This window comes from Vombatus ursinus, unplaced genomic scaffold, assembly GCF_900497805.2.
Source record: "Vombatus ursinus unplaced genomic scaffold, bare-nosed wombat genome assembly UNPS02009205.1, whole genome shotgun sequence".
Lineage (NCBI taxonomy): Eukaryota > Metazoa > Chordata > Mammalia > Diprotodontia > Vombatidae > Vombatus > Vombatus ursinus.
Window position 1 is genome coordinate 63,948,836 of NW_020948983.1, and position 23,239 is coordinate 63,972,074.

A 23,239-nucleotide genomic window follows, 5' to 3' on the forward strand; every position below is an offset into this window, starting at 1 on the left:
ATACAATTGGCAGTCCATGAAAATGCCTAGATGTTTTCCAGATGAACTGCTGTTTAGCAATGCCCCCTTCCCACCTCTCACCCCAATTACCATACTTGTGAAGTTGGAGGTTTTCTTTTAGTCCAAATATAAGATTTTACTTTTACTCCTATTAAATGTGGTCCAACATTCAGTCCTATCAATAAGGTTCTCAATATCCTGCCCTGTTTGTTCCCCTTATGAACTCCATATTCCCCACCCCCATATTTCACCCACTTCAACCTCCAGGGAAGGATCAAGTACTGCAGTCACACAATGAAGACTGGGGGTTAGGAAACACTAGAGAAATGAAAAGTAAATTTATAAATGATAAAAGAAAAACCCACTAGAGACAGGAACACTTGGAGGAAGTAGAAAAAGCTTCTACTCTAGAACACAAAAAAGCTATCCCTTTCTTCTTTACTTAGGGTCACACATCGTAGGATGATTTAGAAGAACTGAGAAAAATTAGAGCATTATGAAAACTAGAAGAGTTAAAGAAATCGTGTGTTTTTAATGAATGCTTGGTTTTTCTATGACTTTTTTCTGGTGAGGGAGAATATTAGGGGGAGTTCACCTAAGAACCACCTGTGCCTATGCAGAGACCAAGAAGGCACAGGTGAAGTCCAAAAAAGAGAAAGCAGAAAGCTAGCTGATTATGATTTGCACTGGGCTTTAAGGCTCCAGAGTGGGAAAGAGAGCCTTCAGTTTCAATACTGGCCTTGGCATCAGGAAACCTAGATTCAAATTCTACCTGAAATATATACTGGTTATATGACTACACATGACTCACTTGATTTCTCAGCATCTCCTTCTTCATCTGTAAAATAAAAGAGTTAAGAGATGATTTCCAAGGCCCCTTCCTGCTGTGAATTTCTGACATCATGATCATTCTAGTTCATCCTGTCCAGTTCGCCAAGATAGAAGAAGAGAGAGGAATGAGAGCAAACACTGCAGCCATGAATAGACTGTACACCGTCTGGAGCTTCCTTTGGGCCACCTTTATCAGGACTAACGTGTGTCAGAGCCCAGGAGGGCATGAACCTAAAGCATCCAGGAACTGTAGCAACTGACATTTTTCTATTCCAAAACTCTGCTGTTGATAGCACACTTTGATAGATCTGCTAGGCGGGTTAGGAAGAGAATGGGAACAAAACTGTTATAGGGAGAATGTACAAAACATATCCCTGAGAAAAACAGGCTGGACAGAAAATCAATGTCAACAGTTGCACAAGGACAAGTACAATTTTAGAAACCATTCTGACCTGAGTTATTTTCCCTTCCAAAACTCAAGCCGTTCTGTACCCGATACCACCTACGTGGGCATACTCTCAGCCGAGGCATGCTTGTCACCACTGGCTGGGAGTCCTCTCTTTCTCCCTTCCTCTTCTCATAGATAGAGATATAGTGATATAGATACACACAAGTATATGTGTATGTATACATTATATATGAGTATATGCATGTATACATGCATGTGTGGGTAGGCTTAGCTTGAATTAGTTGATCAAGTACAAAGGACTATACTATGGAGATGAAAACTTTTACGTATGAAAATCTGATTCCATTTTTATATACATATATATAGCATGTATGTATATATAGATGTATAAAACATATATATGTAGTCAAGCCCCAATATCTAAGCTATGAAACACTTTCCCACCAAATTGAGAAGAGTACATCAGACACCTGCAGTAATTTAAAATGTTTTAAATAAGCTACTGTGAAATACTGCTAGTCTACCGGCCCTGAAATCACTGTACTACAGTGCTTTGAAGGATTTGGCAGAGACTTTATGCATATATTTCCAAACATGCTTAATGGGAAACTATAGTCCCCAACTCAGTTTCTATTTTATATTATGTCATTTGAATTTAATTGGGGAAGAGACAACTGAAAAGCAATTTCAGGAATCTTGAATAATTTATTTACATCATTCTTATACCTATTTTTGTTCTCTTATTCTTCATTTTGATATGGATCTTTGCCTTATGTCTCAGGTTAATCTTAACATTAGCCAGTGTTCCTTCTTTAGTCATGAAAAACTCATCTAGCTAGCTAATTGCATAGAATAACCATATGTGACAGACTGTGGCACTAATGTTAGTACAGTATATTATTGTATGATAGAATCTATATATGGTATACTGTAAATTTTTACACAAAGCTTTTTCTGGACAGCTCCAAATTTAAAGTAGACTAGACAATTGAACATACTCCTATCCTTTCTATCTAATAAGAGATATGGGAGGTAGAGCTGAAATAGGGACAATGAAAATATATATGAATGGCCAAGGCAAAAAAAAATCACAAATCAGAATGTCAAAAACTTCCAACAAATGCTACAAAACATATATAGCCATGACAGAGAGAGAGAGAGAGAGAGAGTTCAGAAAATTCCCAAGACTAATGATTCTACAAAAAGTTTTCCTCTGTCACATTCAGAGAAAGAATGACTCTAGGTCTCAAGATCAATTGTTAGAGGCTATAATTTTTTCCACTCATTCCTCTCCAACTCCAGACTTCCTCCATTATGCCCCAGTTCTTCATACCTCACTCCAGCCATGTAATTCACACATTGGAAATACCCTTGCCCCTATGGCCTCACCCTCTGACTAAATGGCTCCTTCCAGAACCTTCATTTAAGGAAAGAGCCCAGGCCAGCTATGTCTCATTCCTCTCCAGGCTGTACTACAAACTTCCTTCATCATATCCCAACACCAAGTACCTGTGTTCCCTCTCCCTTTTTGGCTTCATTTTATTTGTTTTCCCCATTCAAATGTGAGCTCCTGGAGGGCAGGGACTCCATCCTTCTACTTGTATTTGTATCCTCAACACTTAGCACAGTACCTTGAACATAGCAAGGGTTTAATAAATGTTGGTTGACTGACCCTTAAATTAACAAAATATGGTGGAAACCTGAGTGTCAAGAGAAGAGATTAAGACTCACTTTATAGACCAACTTGGTATAGTAGACTTTCACTCTTAAGGTAGAATTCTATTTTAATATATGGTATTACAGTATGATATCCAGTTTTATGTCACAATATCTATGCAGCTTTCACAGCCCCAATGACTGATTATTGATGAGAATACAACAAATTTTGTTGAATAAGAATATCCTTTATGGCAAATATATTCATAGGCCCCATTCCATTTATTAGACAATGTATATAAAATATACAAAATTATATATTAATCAAATTTGACATTTCTCCCAAAAGTACCACAGAGTAGTACATGGCTAATTTCTTCATGTTGACTGTTGTAGCAGGAGTTCAGGGAATGGGAAGCACTAAGTTTCTTGGGTTATCATTTGTATTATATTATTAAATAAAAAGAGTTATTCTTGCTCATTCATTCGGTCATGTACAACTCCTCATAATCCCATGGACCATAGCACCAGGCCCTTCTATCCTCCACTATCTCCTGAAGTCTATCTAAGCTCATGTTTGTTGCTTCCATGACACTATCTATCCATCTCATCCTCTGCCATCACCTTCTCCTTTTGCCTTCAAACTTTCCCAACATCAGGGTCTTTTCCGAAGAGTCTTGTCTTCTCATTATGTCATCAAAGTATTTAAGCTTCAGCTTCAGTATTTGTCCTTCCCATGAGTAGTCTAAATTAATTTCTTAAAGTATTGACTGATTTGATCTCCCTACTGTCCAAAGGATTTTCAAAAGTCTTCTCCAGCACCACAATTTAAAAGTGTCAATTCTGTGGAGCTCAGCTTTCCTAATAGTCCAACTCTCAGTCACACATTATTACTGGAAAAACCATAGCTTTGACTATGTGGACCTTTATCAGCAAGGTGACATCTCTGCTTTTTAGTATGCTGTCCAGATTTGCCATCACTGTTTTTATAAAGAGCAAACATCTTTTAATTTCATGGCTGAAGTTGCCGTCTGAAGTAATCTTGGATTATACATACATATGGATATATATATATATATACTCATCAAGTAATTGAGTCCAAGAATATAAAATCTGATACCATTTCCATTTCTTCTTCTAGTTGAGAGGAAGTGATGGGACCAGTTGCCATGATCTTAGTTTTTTTTAATATTAAGCTTTGAGGCAGTTTTTACATTCTACTCTTTCACCCTCATCAAGAGGCTTCTTAATTCTTCTTCACTTTCTGTCATCAGAGTGGTATCATCTGCATATCTGAGATTGTTGATATTTCTCCTGGCAACCTTAATTCCAGCTTTTTATTCATCTAGCCTGGCATTTCACATGATGTAGCTAACAACGTACAATCTTGTCATACTCCTTTCCCAATCTTAAACCAATTAGTTGTTCCATGTTCAGTTCTAACTGTTGCTTCTTGATCTGCATACAGGTTCCTCAGGAAATAAGTAAGATGATCTGGTACTCTCATTACTTTGAGGACGTGCCACATTTTCTTGTGATTCACAGAGTCAAAAGGGAGTAGTCAGCTGCTTATCATTGTTTTGGTGATGGGGTAGTGAGGGCTTATCAGTACTCACTCCTTTGTCCCCAACCAACTATATCTCATGCTTCCTACCTCTCTTGGCTTTTGGATACAAACAACAATCAGCACCCAAATGTACCTCCAACCCTATAAGGGGATGTAAGCAGTGAACTGGGGTTGCTGCAGCTGCCTGGTTCTTCTTCCTTTTGGATCAAAAAGGCTTAAGCCTCAAATCTGAAACTTAAAAGGAAAGGAAATTCTAAATATAAAAACCACTTTTTAATCACTTGAAATTTTCCCAAGTTTATTTTTCTGTTTCTGTCTCACAAATAAACAGCAAGCAGTCTTTTTCTTTAAGTGACATACGAAACAAAGGACGGGAGACCTTTTCAAAACCTAGAGGTCAATTAACTTAGCTGCTGATTGCAGTGTAGTAAATTCAAAAGATTAATGAAAGCTGGTATTACTTGTGATAAATTAATATCATAACTTACATGCACAGAGAATTTTAATTTGCACTATCAATTAAGTCTGGTCGAATAGAAAATAAAAGACCTTCTGGAAAGAATTCTAAGTATATGATATTTGTAATTAAGAACATTTTCTTTATACCTTTTATTCAGATATTTGACAATTATATACAGAGTATTTTAACATCATATTAGCATTTGGTACCTATAAATCTTTAGTTATCAAATATTTTCCAAACGAGTTTGTTTCTTAAGAATAGCAATGGTCCCATGCTTTGCACTGCCTTGATCAGTGCCTTGCATACAGTAGTTATTTCATGAATACTTATTGATTATAAAAAGCCAATGTCAGGTTTTATTGTGTTTATTTAAGAGAAATTGGGAAAAATTAGAAGAGAGTCTAAATAAAGTACTAAAAATGAGCAAAAGCTGGAAAATAATATTTATGATAAAGGATTAAGAAAAGTGACACTACTTAATCTGATGAAAGGAAAGGTGATAAATGGCTCAATACATGTGAAGTTTTTATAGAGAAAACTATTTGGTTTTTCTCCATGACCAAAAATAGAAGCTGATTTAAGAGATACAAGGGAAATTTGGATTATCCATGAATATCACTGACAGTGGCAAATATTACAGGCACGGGACAGTGAAAAGTGCCCTGGATCTGCAGCTGGAGGATCTGCGTTTCAAATCTTAGTCTGGCAATTTCCTATGTGACTCTCAAAAACACATTTACCTTCTCTAGGCTTCAATTCCTTCATCCATAAAATGAAAAGATGACTCCTAAAGTCCCTTACAAATTTAAATATATGACTTTATTACCAAATACAATCATGAATACAAGAGTAGCTGTGAAAGCTGCTTTTTGCTAGGTGGTGCAGTGGATAGAGCACCAGCCCTGAAGTTAGGAGGACCTGAGTTCAAATCCAGCCTCAGACCAAACACTTGACACTCATTAGCTGTGTGACCCTGGGCAAGTCACTTAACCCCAACTGCCAAAAAAAAAAATTGTTTTCCTGGGAATCATTAGGAAAATGATAGAAAAATATTTATTTGGGATAGTTTAGGCTCAGTATTATCTATAAAATCTCTTGAAATTTCTTCCAGCTCTACGGTTTAATAATTATACTGATATTAAATAATCAAATTTTTAAATGTGACATTTTTAAAGTGCCCACTATGTGCAAAGCACTGAAGTAAAGGCTCTCTCCCACAAGCAGCATACAACCTACTAGAAAAGACTTGTATGCAAAGAGCTAAAACGCAAACTGGAGTATGACAAAAGCATTATGACAGTTTTAAGTTCTAAAAGGAAAATCATTTCCAACTGCAGAAAGAAAAATCATTTCTCAACCAAAAGGATTACAGAAGGGTCTTGAAGGATGAATAAGATTTCAACAGGTAGAAATTGGGAATAGGGAAATACATACATAGAACACAGGTGAAGTAGAGGCATGGTATTAGGAAAACATAGGATATACTCATGGAATAGTGAGTGGTCCAATTTGGCTGAAACACAGAGTATGTAAAAGAGTATAGTGTAAGACAGGGGTGGGGAACCTGCAGCCTCGAGGCTACATGTGGCCCTCTAGGTCCTTGGGTGCAGCCTTTTGACTGAGTCCAAGTTTTACAGAACAAATCCTTTTATTAAGGGGATTTGTTCTGTGAAGTTTGGATTCTGTCAAAGGGCCACGCTTGAGGACCTAGAGGGCCACATGTGTTCCCCACCCCTGTAGGATAAGGTTTCAAAGGCTGGTACTAGTTTGCGAAGGACTCTAAATGTCAGGCAGAGGAGTTTGAGCTTTATCTGATATGAAACAGAGAATCATTAAAGAGTTTTAAGCAATGGAGTTGCTTAAATACTCAAGGCAAGATGTAATGATGGCCAGAGGTGGTAATGATGGTGATAGGAATGAAAAGAGACAATGGATACAAGACACATTGTGAGGACACGAGAGACTTAGCAAGTGAATGGATATAGGAAATAAGGGAGAAAAAGAAGTAAAAAATTACATGTAGGGGCAGCTAGATGGCACAGTGGATAGAGCACCGGCCCTGGAGTCAGGAGGACCTGAGTTCAAATCTGGTCTCAGACCAGATACTTGACACTTACTAGCTGTGTGATCTTGGGCAAGTCACTTAACCCCAATTGCCTCACCAAAAAAAATAAAAGATATGTAGCCTTCAAGAATAAATAACTGCAACATCAACAACCAAGCATAATGTCTTGGCTTAAAAAAATCTTACCTCAATATCACGATTAAGTTGTTTCACTATTGCCGTGATATTTCTGATGTGCTCTTCTAAGAACAGTCTAGCCAAGCGATCTCCTCCACCTTTATTTTGCATTTTCTGCAAACTGTTAACAATGTCATCTTTTATACGAAAAGCATGTTCCACGAGTGCTGCAGTTGTTTTCTCATGGCACAGAATTCTATCTTCCAACTGGTCCACTAGGCTTGCAGATGAATATGGAGCCACACTCAAAGACTGGCTATGTCGTGGCATGGTTCTAACTCGCCTACAAAAGGTAATAATTTCATGTGTATTGCTAACATAGGAAAAAACCATGAATGATTCTACATATTCCATAAAGTAAAAATAAGCATGTAAGCATTATGCACAAAAGGGGTATGGGGCAGGGCTTTCTTCGTTCTTCCTCCTAATTTTTTTCCCCCAAGACTATACAGCAGCTAGCATACTACCTGAATAATAGAGCAAGAGGCAAACCAATATATTAATATCTGGTCAAACATAATTGTGAGTCAAACATAATCCTCTAACCTTTGGGGCACACAGAGCTACTATGACTAGGTAGGAAAATTTTCCATCTTACCCTACCCCTCAATATCTATAGACTTTACCTTCACAGTGGGGATTCAACTGTTTCCCCGGTGGGCTGGGTGGGTCAAGAAATTAGGCAGAATTTCCAAGAGCAAAAATCTATGGCAACTGCCTCTTCTATCCTTCTATCTCTATCCTTTTAAAAGTACAAAAATGAAGGTTACCCCTCTAGCCTTAGGGAAAACAGCTCACGATCTTCTGATATTATATATTACAGAGCAGAACTTTGGAGGAGAGTAAACGATAATTCTCTTGCCCTTCAACAAAGCTATTTGTGGTTAAATAACCATAGGTTAAATACCCATATTATAAAATTATGCAGGATTATTATAGAAGAAAAGCAGTATTTGTATTAAAAAGATTAAGTCCCTGAAATTCATATTTTTCATATATTATACCTTTCCTCGGTGACAAGAGAAGGAAGTACAGTGCTTCGTTGTGCCATTTTCCTTTCAATAATTCACATCTGTTGAAAAATATGCACGAAATTATTTAACAGTTTATATGTGGCACCAAAATAACTTCATAAATCCATAACAATGGGAACTATAAAAATATGCAGAAAACTCCAGTCCTAAATTTTCACTCTTTTATTTTTAAGGAAGTTGGGGTTTAAATATGAAATAAACAATAAAAGATAAAAGTTAAGAAGAAACTTAGGCAAAACCAAAAAGCTTCTTAACATATACTAGTCTGATCAAAAAGCTTTTTACCATAACAAAGCTTGAGCAAAAAGTTTTCCTTTATTATCAATAAGTCTGAAGCAGTGAATCTGCTAATGAAACTTAGAAAATTGTGAGTTTTTGTTAAAAATTAAATAATCAGTTATCATTGTATTATGATTCTGTGAGTCCATTACTGGTAACAGTCATATTAAAGCTATATCTTTATTAATAGCTCACGGAATTCAGATCTAGAAGTCTTCACAAATCATATAGTCCAGAGGTTCCCAAACTTATTTGGCCTACTGCCCCCTTTTCAAAAAAAAAATTACTTAGCACCCTCTGGAAATCTACTTTTTTTAACCCCTTTAACAGTTCTTTTTTTCAAATTTGCATCATTTCAAAAAAAATTTTTTTAATGACACATCTTAAATTTCATAGTTTATTGTAAATTTGTGGGTTTTTTCCTGCATTGAAATTTTGATGACATAATATTGCATCTTGTAACTATAAAGTATCATATCGTAAACAAGTCATTACATGCACATATTCCTGCTGCTGCCTGCTGGACTTCCTGACAACGTGCAGCACACTTGCCTGCCAACACTTGCTTGTTAAGACTTGTTGGTGGACTTCACCACTGATCGTTATAACGTGCATTTTGTGTGTTTATCTGGAAAATAATGTAATCACTACAATTTTAATTGTTACATAACAGATGAAACATGTACAAATGGTTTTTCAAAATTTTCTTCTCTTCTTCCCTTATGTTTCCACCGCCTCCTTATTTTCATTCAATTCTCCCCAATTGCCTCTGAGGCTACTACCACCACAACCACTGTTCCAGCACCTCCCAGGAGGTGGTATCACCCACTTTGGGAAACTATGATTAGTCCAACCCCACCTAACAAAGGAAGAAACTGAGGGTCAAAAAGGTGAAGTATTCTGCATAAGGTTACACAGGGAGTAAAGGAACAGAATTAGGACACGAATCCAGGTCCTCATTGAAGAATTTCATCCTTCAGAGGTGAAAGAAAAAGGGATAATTTAATTTTGGATCTGATTTTCACTAAGAGGTAGAAATGAGTTTCTAGGGTGAAAAATGATGGGAATCCTAGAGGGAAATGACCACTCTTTTAGATTTTGTGACAGAGGAGAGGAAATTCAGGCATAGTAAGACATGCACTACAGATTTTGGAAAGTAGATATCAAAAGGGTGAGAGGAAAGAAAGGTATAAGCCCGTGTAGTCTCAGGAGGGAGAGATGTTCAAGAACAAAATTCTGAAATACAAAAGGAAACAATTCCGGTGAGAAAGAAAAATATGATTTTTATGAAAAGACTGATATGGATACTCAGTGAATACACCAACCAACTTAGATTTAAGCAAAAATCATACAGAAGTTGCAAGGCCAAATAACAAGATGAGTATGACCTAGTCTTGTAAAAAGTGTCAGGAATGCAAAAGTTTGGAAATGAGTTGAGGCTGGAGAAGGAAGCCAAGGATGATAGAAAAGAATTGTTTGGTTTGGTTGTTTTGGGGGGGTTGAGCTATTTTGAGAGAAAGAAGAGCACCAAAGAAGGTATGAGATGTCTGTTTGGAGCAGATGGGGCTATGATAACTGACAACAAAGAGAAAGCAAAGCTACTCCACTCTTATGTTGTTTCTGCTTCCCCTGCCAAGGAGAATGACTTTTGCAATAGGAATGACAGAACAGAAATGACTAACAAGCAACTAATACCCAGATAAGTAAAAAAGCAGCAAGAGGGCACCTAGCTGCCCTAGATAAATAAATGAGAATGAATGAAAAAGCATTTATTAAGTGTTTACTATGTGCCAGGTACAGTGTTAAGCACAAGGGATTAAAAAAAAAAAAAGATGACTGTCCTCTTTCTCCGGGAATGCTCACAGTGTAATTGGGAAAGATGATATACGTAAGAGACGATACTGCAAAAAGGATGGAAATACTAGCAGGTCCTAAGGAGATGGTTGCAGGAAGGATTAAAAGCTCCATGAGTACATGAGTCTGTAAGATGCATCAAGGTATCTTCCTCTCATCACTGGGCACTGGAGAGTGGACCTATGGGTCACAGCAGAATAGAGATTCTGGGTGTCTTTGGGCAGGAGTCGGAATGGGAAAGTCAATATCTGGCCAAGTAAGGGAAAAGCGAGAAGATTAGAGGTGAGAAATGACGCAGAGAAGGAGAAAGGCAATCCCCGTTTCAGCATAGGCCCTCTAAGCAATCCCATTGAGTAGAAAGGGGAAAAGGTTCCACTTGGCACCAGCTGTAGGAATGAATTCATTCCTGATTCAGATGAACTACATGGTTGGGCACTGAAATATCTGGCATTTAAGTTTGCTGACCACTGTCAATAATATTAGAAAGACCATGGAAAACAGGAAAACCACTACAAGATCAGAAAAGGGGAAAAAGAAAACAGTCTATAAACAATAGGCCTGTGAACTTGACTTCAATTCTATAAAAATTCCAGAATGGGTCATTACAGAGATGATTGGTGAACATTTAGACAGGGAAACAGTGATTACAAAGCCAGCATGACTTTATCAGTAACAGTACATGCTAAACTAACTTCATATCCTTTTTTGTTGGAATTACTAAACTAAGAAAAAAGACAGCTTGGTGTAGTAGGCAGAAAGCTGGTCTTGCAGCCCAAGAAGACCTGGGTTCAGCTCTGATCCTAATACATACTGAGTATGTAACCCTTGACAAGTCTCTTAAACTCTCTAGACAACTATCTAAAACTGTAAGTTGAAAAGTAGTTGCCAACTGCACTGGTAGAGAGAGTTTCCTCATCTTTAATCAATCAACATTTATTAAGCAACTACAACGTGCCCAGTATTGTGGATTGCTATATCAATGAAATCACAGGTCCATCCCCCACCTCTAATCCCCCAAGTAATAGGTGAGGAGAATGATGACAAGATAGAAGGATTTAGATTAAATGATAATATAAACAGACATATTCAGAACTGGTTGGATGGTTGCATTCAAAGAATAGCTGTTGGGGCAGCTAGGTGGCACAGTGGATAGAGCACCAGCCCTGGATTCAGGAGGACCTGAGTTCAAATCTGGTCTCAGACACATAACACTTACTAGCTGTGTGACCCTGGGCAAGTCACTTAACCCCATTGCCTAGCCAAAAAAACAAAAACAAAAAAAAAAGAATAGCTGTTAATGGTTCAATGTTAACATGGCAGGTCTCTAGTACACAACCCCCAGGGAGTTGTACTTGCTCTGTGCTAGTTGACATTTTCTTCAACAGTATGGATAAAGGCATAAAAAGTACGCTCATCAAATTTGTAGATGACACAAAACTGAGAAGTATAGCCAACCCACTAGATCATAGAATCAGGAACCAAAAGGTTCTTGAAACAGTAAAATATGAAGTTGACTCTAATAAAATGAAATTCAATTGGGATAAATGTAAAATCTTATACTTTACAAAAAATCACCTATACAAGTACAAGGGGAAAATATCAATAATCCCACTGTACCCTGTCCTCAGCAGAGCTCATCAGATATACTGTGCTCAAGTGAGATACCATAGTTTAAGAAGGACGTTAGCTAAAGAAGATCTAGAGGAAGACAACCAAGATAGTGAAGGGCCTTAAATCCATTTCATATAAATATCAGTTGAAAGAAATGGGCATGATTAACCTACAGAAGATTTAGCTGTTTTAATCAAGAAAAAAAAGTATATGAAAGGCTATCATGGGGAAAGGGATTAGAATTATTCCATTTGGTCCCAAAAGGCAGAATTAGAAGCAATAAATAGAAGCCGCAAGAGTCCAGTTTAAACCTGATGTCAAGAAAAACTTTCTAACAATTAAAGCTGTACAAAATTGAAATGGGCTACATCAAGAAGTGCTGGCTTCCCTGTCCTCAGAAGTATTCAAACAAAGGCTGTATATTAGAATAGGGATTCTTTTCATGTATGGGTTAGACTAGATGGTTGCTATGGTCCCTTCCAATTCTCAAACTCTCTGATTCTATGATTTTGTAATTCAAAGCAAGTACTCTTTTCATCATACCACACCATCTCACCAATTACTTGGATTACATTTTGGTTATAATAAATATTTCATAACCTCAACAAACAAATAAGAGAACCATATCAAAATCTTTTAGTTTTCATTTACTAAATGAATTAGTGTGATAATTTCTTCCAAATGGTTTTCTAGTTATAGATATTTAACTTGTTTTCACTTAACCTATAGATTTATTTTTACTAGTTTAAATATTTTATTTTTTCCAATTATATATAAAAATAATTTTAACATTAATTTTTTAATTTGAAATTCCAAATTATCTCCTTCCCCTCTCCCCTTATTGAGAAGGCTAGCAATTTTACATAGATTAAACATGTGCAGTCATGCAAAACATTTCCATATGAATCATGTTGTCAAAGAAAACACAAAAATAAAGAAAGTTTTAAAAGTATACTTCAATCTGCACTCAGATTCCATCAGTTCTTTCTCTGTAGATGGACAGCATTTTTCATAAATCCTTCCAAATTGTCTTGGATCACTGGATTGCTGAGAACAACTGTCATTCACAGCTGATCATTATATAATATTGCAGTCAATGTATACAATGTTCTCCTGGTTCTGTTCATTTCACTTTGCATTGTTCCACATAAATTTTTCCAAGTTTTTCTGAAAGCATCCTGTTCATCATTTCTTATAGCACAATAATATTCTATCACAATCATATACTATAACTTGTTCCCCAATTGATAGATATCCCCTCAATTTCTAATCCTTTGCCACCACAAAAAGAGCTGCTATAAATATTTTTGTACATATGGGTCCTTTTCCTTTTTTTTTTTTTTAATCCTTTGGGATACAGACCTAGTAGTTGTATAGCTGAGTCAGAAAGTATGCACAGTTTTATTGCCTTTTAGGCATAGTTAGCTTATAGATTTTTAAAATATTTTGTGAAAATCATGGTTTTGGCATCATTCTCTATCATATCTTATAGAGATATTTCACCATTTTCTTAGTAAATATGTTATATTTAAGAATTAATAAAAATAAAATGTCATGTTTAAAGACTTCTTCAATATCAAAGTTAACAATAATTTATGGCACTTATAGAATATAAAAGGAAACCAGTAGAAAACTTTCAGCATAAACAATTTGACATGAAATTGTTCATTCACTGTTCATTCATTGTTGGGGAAGACAGACACATTGTTACACTATTGGTGAAACTGGTTGTAAATTGGTCCAACAATTCCAGAAAAGGGGGATATATATACAACATGTGCACAGATATGCAAACACAAGATAATCTAAGGAATGAAAGGGTACCAAGAATTGGGGGTGATGGTCAGAAAAGCATTACCACAAGAAGTAGTGCCTGAGGTAAGCACTGGAGGAAAACAAAGATTTTAAGTAGCCTAAAGAGAAAGAGGTAGATTCAAGGGACAGAGGATAGCTTGTGCAGGATAGCCTATGCAAAGGCACGAGGCAGGAGATAGAATGTTTGGGGACCTTGGGAAACAAGAAGGCCAGTTTGTCTAGAATAGCGTGTAATTTGTGAAAATGTGAAATAAGTCTAGAAATGTATGATGGTACCAGGGTGTAGAGGGCTTTAAATGGCAAGTGAGAAGTTGGTAATTCATCTTAGAGGTAATAGGAAGACATTAATGATTCTTGAGCAGGGGTGGTACATAATTAGGCCAATGGTTTAGGGAAATTATTTTTGTAGTTATATGGATTATTTAGTAAAAAGAGAAACTACAAGTTACTGAAAAGTGTTTAAGGTGTTCACACCTTTGGAGTAGTGGGTTCACTACTGGGTATGTATCCTAGGGAGATTAAAGATAGAAAGGTTCCATATGTACCAAAATATTCACAGCACCATTATCTGTCATATCTGAAAGTTGGAAACAAATTATGTGTTCAATGACTGAGAAACAGTTGAGCAAACTGTATCATAAAAGTAGAATAATTTGAATTTTTTCCACAGGGGCAAAAATAGTTGAGGGGGCAGACACAGAAGTATCGAGAATAAGAAGGGAGTAGGGGGCAGAGGATGGTCTGACTGCTGGTGCAGTCATGACATAAGATAGGACAGTACATCTTCCCACTCCAATCAACCTTGTCTAAACTGAAATTCTTCATTCTTTCCCTGGGACTTCCCTCAGCCCCAAGGGAAACCAGGCAGGTGATACACTGTGAGGTGAGAGGGTAGTCTCTGGACCTCTGCAAAAAGGAAGCTATCTCCCCTAGCAAGTTGGCACAATGCACTGAGGCATAGGCTGCCCTGCCCTCATTATGATTTTATATATGAATGCAGAGGCAGTATAGTGCTGGCCTTGAAGCATAACAATAAATATATAGTAGAGTGCCAGACTTAAAGTAAGGAAGACAACTCAAGTCCTGCCTCTGGTACCCACTGTATTTGTGACCCTGAGCAAGTCACTAGAAAGCTCTCTAAGACTATTAGTTGCTGAGGAGGAACCATCTTGCATTGGTAGGAGGTATGCCCTCATCTAGGAATTCCCTGCATCAACTGAGATCACAGGTTCAGTTCCTAGCTTACATGAATACAGAAACGTTTCTGGCCATAAGGAACAAAAAGAGTGAAAGAAACATGGGAAGAGCCATATGAACTGACGGAAAGCAAATAATTCAGAACCAAAAGAACAATATACACAATAACTGTGATCATGAAAAATTAAGATAAAGCTAAAAGACTTTAATTAAGGCCATCCAACGTTGGTTCCAGGTAACTGATGTTAAAACACACTACTTTCCTTTCTATTAACATCAAAAAATCACACTGCTGTCAAGGACATACACTAATAATAAATGGCTTGCTTAGCTTTTTTATAGAAAGCTTATGGGATTTTTGACATGCAAAAAAGAAAAAATTGTGTCCATAAAAAAAATTTTAATTAAATACACATCATACAGTGCTTATGGAACTCTAATGTTAATCTATTAGAACAAAGAATAAACAGATAAAAGTTTAAGATATTAAATTTAAATTAGTGAGTCAGCTACAACTGAATGACAATTAAAGCACATATTTCTATTACTTTGTAGCTGAAGAATAATAAGGGAGTTGAGTCTAAGATAGGACACCATAAACGATGGCACAAGAACAAGTGTTTTGGTTATCCTTATTCTCCCTCTTCCCTCAGTTGTATGTCCTCTTCATTACTGGATCTTTCTTCAGCACAAGGGCTGGCTCATATCATGAAGATGATCTGATATGATACACAACAAGGGGCCAGTAATCTATGGCATTCTTGCCAAAAGTAGCATACAAGATGATCTTGGACGGTAGATCTGGAGACTCCGTCAAGGCTATGGCTCCATACTGGAGCACAGGAGTTCCTCTGCTTGACTAGGCTGCCCAGCATAAAGCAAGATATTTGTGCTGAACAAAACAGGGACCCCTGAGAACAATCCATTAAGGCATGCAGGGCCATGGTAATACTGGCAGATATTTGCAATTACAAGTTTAGACGTGTAGATCAATGGTATAAGGACCAAAACGAAGGCATGCCGGTAGCTGGTAACTGCAGGGATTAGGTAGATATTGGCCAATTAGCCTTGCATAAGACCTATTAAAGGGCTATAAGTTGAAAAAACAGAGGAGATGTTCCAATTCCTAGATAGGCCACAGTGGGGGCAATCTATGAACAGTTAGCCTCCTCCATTAAGAATCTTTAACATTTGTTGGAATTATAAAATGAAATTCTCCCAGAGCAGGGGGCTTATGAGGCGAGACTCAAAAGTCTATTTCTGGTCAAAAGGATGAACAGGAAGTCCATTTTTATATGATCTCTGAGCAATTCAGCAGTTAGTCTGTTCCCCATGATGGCAATAAAGTGTTCTCTCAGAATGATGCAAAGCATCAGACTAACCAGAACCACCTTCTTGCAAACCTTCTCTGCTAGAGAGACAACGGTTCTAGGCTAGGATTTCAAAAATTTTTTTAAATAGGCTAATCATAATGTAATCATAAATATGAGGCACTGTCAGCAAAGTAACATCAAAAAACTGAATGACCTAATATTTGTAAAGCACTTAATACAGTGGCTGGTACACTGGAAGTGCTTCATAAATGCTTGTTCCCTCCCCTTCCTTTAAAAAAATATACTGAGGGGCAGCTAGGTGGCGCAGTGGATAGAGCACTAGCCCTGGATTCAGGAGGACCTAAATTCAAATCCGGCCTCAGAAACATAACACTTACTAGCTGTGTGACCCTGGGCAAGTCACTTAACCACATTGGCTAGCCAAAAAAAAAAATACATATACATATACATATATATATATATATACTGAACATATGCCATAATCTATATAACATAATTTTAACTGAGTATCTTTTTAAATTAAGAAATGATGACAAGATAAACTCAAACAAAATTTTATCAGAATTTGAATTTGAAATTGGTTTTAAAAGCAACTGTAGTTTTTCTGTTGGCATAAAAAAGTCTTACTCTTTTAGCCAAATTTATTCAAAATTGAAAAATAATTTGCATATTTAAAAATCAAAAAAGTTTATCTTTTCCAACCTACAGATATACATGAAAAATTACAAATATTGGATTAAAAGCATAACCTGTTACAATAAAATATAGTTACACAGGAAGCTCAGTGAATGAGATTCCATGTAGCTTGATTTTCTGATTTGGTGTTAACCATTTAGGCATAATTGTAAATTATAATACATCACTTACAATCTTCAGGGGCAATAACCTAAAAGTCCATGGCATTTTTTGCTATGAAAGGATACTTTTTTTATTTCCAAGATGAAATAAGTGATTCAGATTTACAAGGACAACAGCCAATCCCCAACTCATAAGTGGTCAAAAAATGTGAACTGGCAATTTTCAAAAGAAGAAATCCAAGCTACCAAGAGTTACGTGAGAAAAATTTTTGCTCCAAATCACTAATAATGAAAGAAATACAGATTAAAGCCACTCTGCGTTCTACCTCACACTCATCTGATTGGCAAAGATAACAAAAAAGGAACAAGAAAATGACAAATGTCAAAGGTACTTCAGAAAAACAGGCATGTTAACGCATTGTTGGTAGTTATGAATTGATACTACCATCCTAGAAAACAATTTGGAACTATGCCTTCAAAGTCACAAAGCTGTATATCTTTGATCTAGCAATACCACCACCCATATCCCAAAGAGATCAAATAAAGAGAAAAAGGACCTATATGTACCCCGCCCAAAAAAAATGGTAGCAGCTTTTTGCAATAGCAAAGTACTAAAAACTAAGGAAGTACCCATTAATTAGAGAATGGCTGAACAAATTATGTTATGTGAATGTAATGGAATATCATTGTGCCTTAAGGTCAATGTGAGACTGTTTTGCTTTACTAAGCATAACTTTATAAAAGTTTTGTTTTTATTCTTTTTTCAATCAGGGTGGAGAGAGGGAGATGGTGGGGAGAGTGTAGATAAAATAAATGCTTGCTAACTGAAAAAAAAAAGAACAAAATATTTTTTTAAAATTTAGCTACATAGTCAGGAAAATGGGTGCCTATCATTTGGAGAATGGCTGAATTAAACCTTAATAAACAAGGCAGTAAGAAAAATTTTTAAAAGCTAATATTTTTGAACTGACAAAGTAAAGTTAGCAATACCAGAACAATTCATACAGTAACTACAATATTGTAAAAGCAAACCAAAAAAATTTTGAAATACTTCAAAACTTTGATCAATGCAAGGACCTTTGAGATTTCAGAGAACTGATTTCAAAACAGGCCTTAAAGATGCAAAATTAGGTACATATTATCAGATATGATCTATGTGTTGATTTGTTTTGCTTAACTTTACTTCTTTGTTACAAGAAAGGTTTCTATTGGATGGAAGTGGAGAGAGAGTAACTGAGAAGTGACAGCAATGTTTTAAAAAAAATCAATAAGACTTTTTAAAAAAAATAAAGAAGTAGCTGACTGGAGGAAGCCACGCAACCACAGTGACCAGGTTTGCTGAAATTTTATGTTACCTGATCTCAACTGGGTCCTCATTACAAGGCGATTCTTTCACTCTTCCCTAACTCTCCCACTTTCTTAAGCACTCCCATATCACCCCTACCTTTTTAGCAGAAGTCCTTAACCCATAATTTACTGAGAAAATAGGTCATGTACCTTGTGCTCCCACTTCTCCCCCTACCCTACGTCTCAAAACTCTGTAACATCATTCTGTCCTCCTTTATTCTAGTCTCCAAGAAAATACAAGACTCATCTTTTTACCCCTGATTCCACTTCCCACCATCTCCAGCAGAATGCTCCCACAATCACCCCTACTTTCTCACTAATCTCCAGTCTCTCCCTCTCTATTCATTCCTCCCCTGCTACCTATTAAGATGGCCGAGTCTCCCCTACCCTTAGAAAAATAACAAACAAAAACAAACGAAATTTGACCCTACAATTCATTCAAATTATTGTTGTCTCTCCTCTCCCTTTCACAACCAAACTCCTAGAAAAAAAAATTGTTTACATACATGGCCTCTGCTCCCTCTAATCTCACTCCATAACCCTTTACAATCTGGTTTATGACTTCATCATTCACCTGAAATTGCTCTCTCCCAAGGTACCAATGATTCCTAAATTGCCAAACCCAGGGGCTCTTTTTCAATTCTCATCTTTCTTGATCTCCCAACAGTATTTGACTACCCTCTCTTCATGAATACCCTCATCTTTGGGCTTTTATGACATTTGTCTCTCTTGGTTCCCCCTCTTATCTACTTGGCTGATCTGGGTCTCCTTTCCTGAATTATAATCCATGTTCCACATTTTAACTATAGGCATATTCCCAGGGTTCTGTCTTGAGCACTACTCTCTCTCTCCATAACTCTTAATGATTTAATCAGCTCCTCTGGATTCAATTATCATCTCTACGAAGATTTCTAGATCTACCTATCCAACCCTACTCTCTTTGCTGAGCTCCAGTCCCATATCACTGTCTATTGGATATTTTCAACTTAATGTCCCATAGGCATCTCAAACTGAACATGTGCGTTTCAAACAGTACTCATTAACTTTCCCAAACCCACTCTTCTTCTGAATGTCCTTATTTCTGTCAGGGGAACCACCATTCTTCCAGTCCCCCAGGTTTGCAACCTAAGACTCATCCTTTACTTTTCACTAGCCTTCACTCTCTCCCATATCCAAATTGTTGCCAAGTTTTGATCATTCTGCCTCCATACCTACATTGGTTTTGGTCTTTATCACCCTCTTACCTGGTCTATTAAAACAAGCTCCTATTTGGTTTTCTAATCCTTCTCTTCTCCAGTTCATATGCCACATAGTTAACAATGGGATATTCCTAAAGAACGAGTCTGATCATGTCACCCTGCTCAAGAAGCTCGAGTGGGTCTGTCACTTGGAGGATTACATACACACTCCTCTGTCTGGCATTTAAAACTCTTTACCATCTGACTCCAGTCTATCTTTCTAGATTTAGTACACATTGTTCCCTTTCACACACTCTATAGTCTAGCCAAGCTGGCCTACTTGCTGTTCCTCAAACTCACACAATAGTCTATCCCCTGAATCCCTGCCTTTGCAAAGCCTGCCCCCATGCCTGTACTGTGCTCCCTTCTCCTTGTCTCCTCTGTTGAAAATCTCATCCTTAGTTTCCCTCAAATCTTGGCCCAGGTTACCTCCTCCATGAGGCTTTTCCTGCTCCTCCCCCCAACCCTAGTTACTATTATCTCACCTCCAAAAATAACCGTTGTTTATTTTGTTATCTACTTACATGAGCACATATTTCCCCCAAAAGAAGTTAATCTCCATAAAAGTAGAGACCATTTCATTTTTGTCATTTTGTTTCCAGCACAGTGCCTGGCGCAAAACATGCCAAGTAATCATCTGAGAAATGGTCTGGAATGGGAGAACCTGGGTTCAAGTCTAGATTTTGTCATTTACCAACCTCTATGATCTGGAGCAAGTCACTTCATGATCTTATAAGAAGGCAGGGCAGATGGGCTGGGAGATCAGGAAGGCAATAAACTGCCTATAAACCTCTTTCCAACTCTAAGGAGTTTGCAGGCAGCATGGAAGAGGAAGAGACATAGGCCTAGGCACAGGTCTTCTTCAACTGGCTGTTACTTAAACTGGCCGTACAGTTAATTGACCGTGATAGAGACTCTTTGTGGCAGATTATTGCAGCTATGACAAATCTGATAACCCTATTTATGTCTGTGTTCTCCTATATCATGTATGTACTGGAGCAAGTCTCCTGCAAAGAGATCTGCTGCAAGATACTGAAGGTTTTTGGCACAGAGTAAAATAAAGGGGTGGGCAATGATGGTTCAGTGTATACAGAGACAAAAGTCACAAATAGCATACTCTGTGCAACAGTAAACAAAGACATAGCTGGCTCCAGAAAAAACTAAGGTTGTACAAAAATGCTTGCTCCTCTATGACTGGTGCAATACCAGATTTGCCACTGGCAATACCTCCTGAGGCCTTCCCTATTTTCTCCACGACAGAGCCAGAAATCACAGGACACACAGAGGTCATCTGGTTTGACTCCTTATCTGAAACACAAATCCCCTCTATGACCACATCACTTGCAGAATGTTTACCTCCTCTTGAAGACCCTCTGTGACAGAGATTGCATCAACTTATAAGGTAACCCATTCCATTTTTGGACATCTCTAATAATCAGAAAGTTACTTTTATTAAGCTGAAATCTGTCTCTCTAGTTTCTACTAAGTAGTCTTAGTTTTACCTACTGGGCCAAGCAAAATAAGTCTAAACCCTCTTCTTTCTAACCACACTCTAATCATCTGAAGACAATGATCTTGCTTTAAAACTTCTCTCCTCCAATCTAAACATCTCCAACTGATTTCATATGGCACAGTTTCAAGGTTTCTCATTATCCCAGTCACCTTCTTCTGGATGTGTTCCAGTTCATCAACGTTCTTTATGATATGTAGCACACAGAATGGAACACAATATTCCAAATGTAGCCTGACCATACTTCTACAAATGCAGCCTAAGAGTACATTAGCTTTTTTTTGGCTGTCAGATATCACTGCTCTCTTATACTGAGCTCACAGTTCACCAAAACATGAGTCAACTTTTTTAAATCAACTGCAGTTGATTTCATCCTTTATTTATGCAAAAGATTAAATATGTCTTTTGTTTTAATGTTCCAAATAGACTATTAGCAGATCTCGGAGGCAGAAATGTCTTTATGTGTCTTTTATCTTCCATGGTGCTTAACTGTGCTTTACATATAAATGCACAATAAATATTTGTTGATTTGATTTTTGAGTCTTTAAATTTATAGTTTCAAATGTGTCTTTCCTTTTCTTTGAGTGATATCTCCTTTGCCAAAAGACAGTCCCATTCCATCTGCAAGTTTGGCAGGCTATTCCAGCTGGCCCTTCAGTAGAAAACAAAAGTCTGAATATTACTTTTTAGGGCAGGTTGCTTTTAAAAATAATAATAATAATAATCATGCAGCAACCATATTTGGCAGCTTTTCTAACATTTGAAAAAAATTTTTCTCAAAAGTTAAGGAATCTGCCAAATATGCAAAAACAGAAAAATATTGTCTAAAAACTAATGTGTACATCGTAAGTGCACCAGACATGGGGGAGCAAGCATTTTTCTACAATCTTAATCTTTTCTATAGAGAACTATGCCTTTGTTTATTGTTGCACAGGGTATACACTATTTGTGACTTGTCTTTATGTTAAACTATGTCATAGAAAAACTCATCTGTTAGTTTACTCCTCTTTAAAGTGAAGGGGTTGGACTAAATGATCTCTAACATCTCTTTCAACTCCAAAAAGTCTCTAATTTTATGACAGTGAATATCTTCTACCTGAAGTAACCACTAGGGTTTGGTAAATTAATTTTATAACCATTTGGGAGAAAGGAGAAGGATCGTGAACTCTTCTCTACATAATTAAAAAAAGAAAAAAACTGAAATCAACAAAAAACAAGCTTAAGGCACCAGGAGTGTCTGAATAACATCTTCCCAGTTAAACAATTTTAAGAATCCCATAATGTGAAAGCAACCCCCCACACATTCTCTCCCACATAAACACATTTTTTTTTAGAAGCTACACTAAGCAACAGAGCAGGCTCTCCCAGTTAACTTCTCTACCTTATTCAGAAAATAATCTCCCACCAAAGTATTCTGTGAAAAAACAGAGCTGACCACTATATAACATAAACAAAAAACATTTTGAGAGAGAATAAATTTTCTATCTTAGCAAAACAATTCCTACTAAGTAAAAAATGAAAATTCTGCCCCTTTTTTTAACACATTTTATTTACATTTGCTTTACTTTTTATGTACTCAAAGGTAACAAGAAATGCTTGTTTAAACAATTGAGATCACAAGTAAATAAACTTTTTTTTTCATCAAGAACCCTCTGATTGCGGGGGGGGGGGGGGGGAAGCAAAGGAAAGAGAAGGAAACCAACTGCTGGCCACATACAAACAACAGCAACTTATTTTAGTTTAGCCATTTGTGGTGTGGAGGAAAAAGATTTAAGAGAAAAACAAACTCAACACATTTTAGATTAAAAACACAAAATGGACATAAAACTTTATTTAATATATATGAAAATTTGGGAGAAAGTGGAAGAAAGTGAGATATACAAAGAGGTAAAGAAAGAAAATTAAGAAAGAGGAGAGAAGGACAGAAAAGATGAGTGAGGGAAAGGTGAGAGTCAGAGGGGGAAAGAAAAAGACAAAAAGAGTTTCAATAGGCTGTGAGGTGAATGTGGTAACTGGAATTAAACTGTTCTTGTCACACCCAGCTATTTTTAAAAA

At 36.9% G+C, this 23,239-nt stretch overlaps 1 protein-coding gene across 1 annotated transcript in view; it reads right to left on the minus strand.

The window, feature by feature from the left end:
* The window catches only part of FAM81A (family with sequence similarity 81 member A), an 82,424-nt gene that overhangs the window by 53,396 nt on the left and 5,789 nt on the right, over positions 1–23,239 (minus strand). Inside the window, exons 2-3 of the mRNA XM_027852084.1 lie at positions 8,173–8,240; positions 7,178–7,451 (exon numbers count right to left, since the gene is read on the minus strand). Coding sequence (XP_027707885.1) covers positions 7,178–7,451; positions 8,173–8,219 — 321 coding nt within the window. The 5' untranslated portion in view covers positions 8,220–8,240. The remainder of the gene's footprint in view (positions 1–7,177; positions 7,452–8,172; positions 8,241–23,239) is intronic.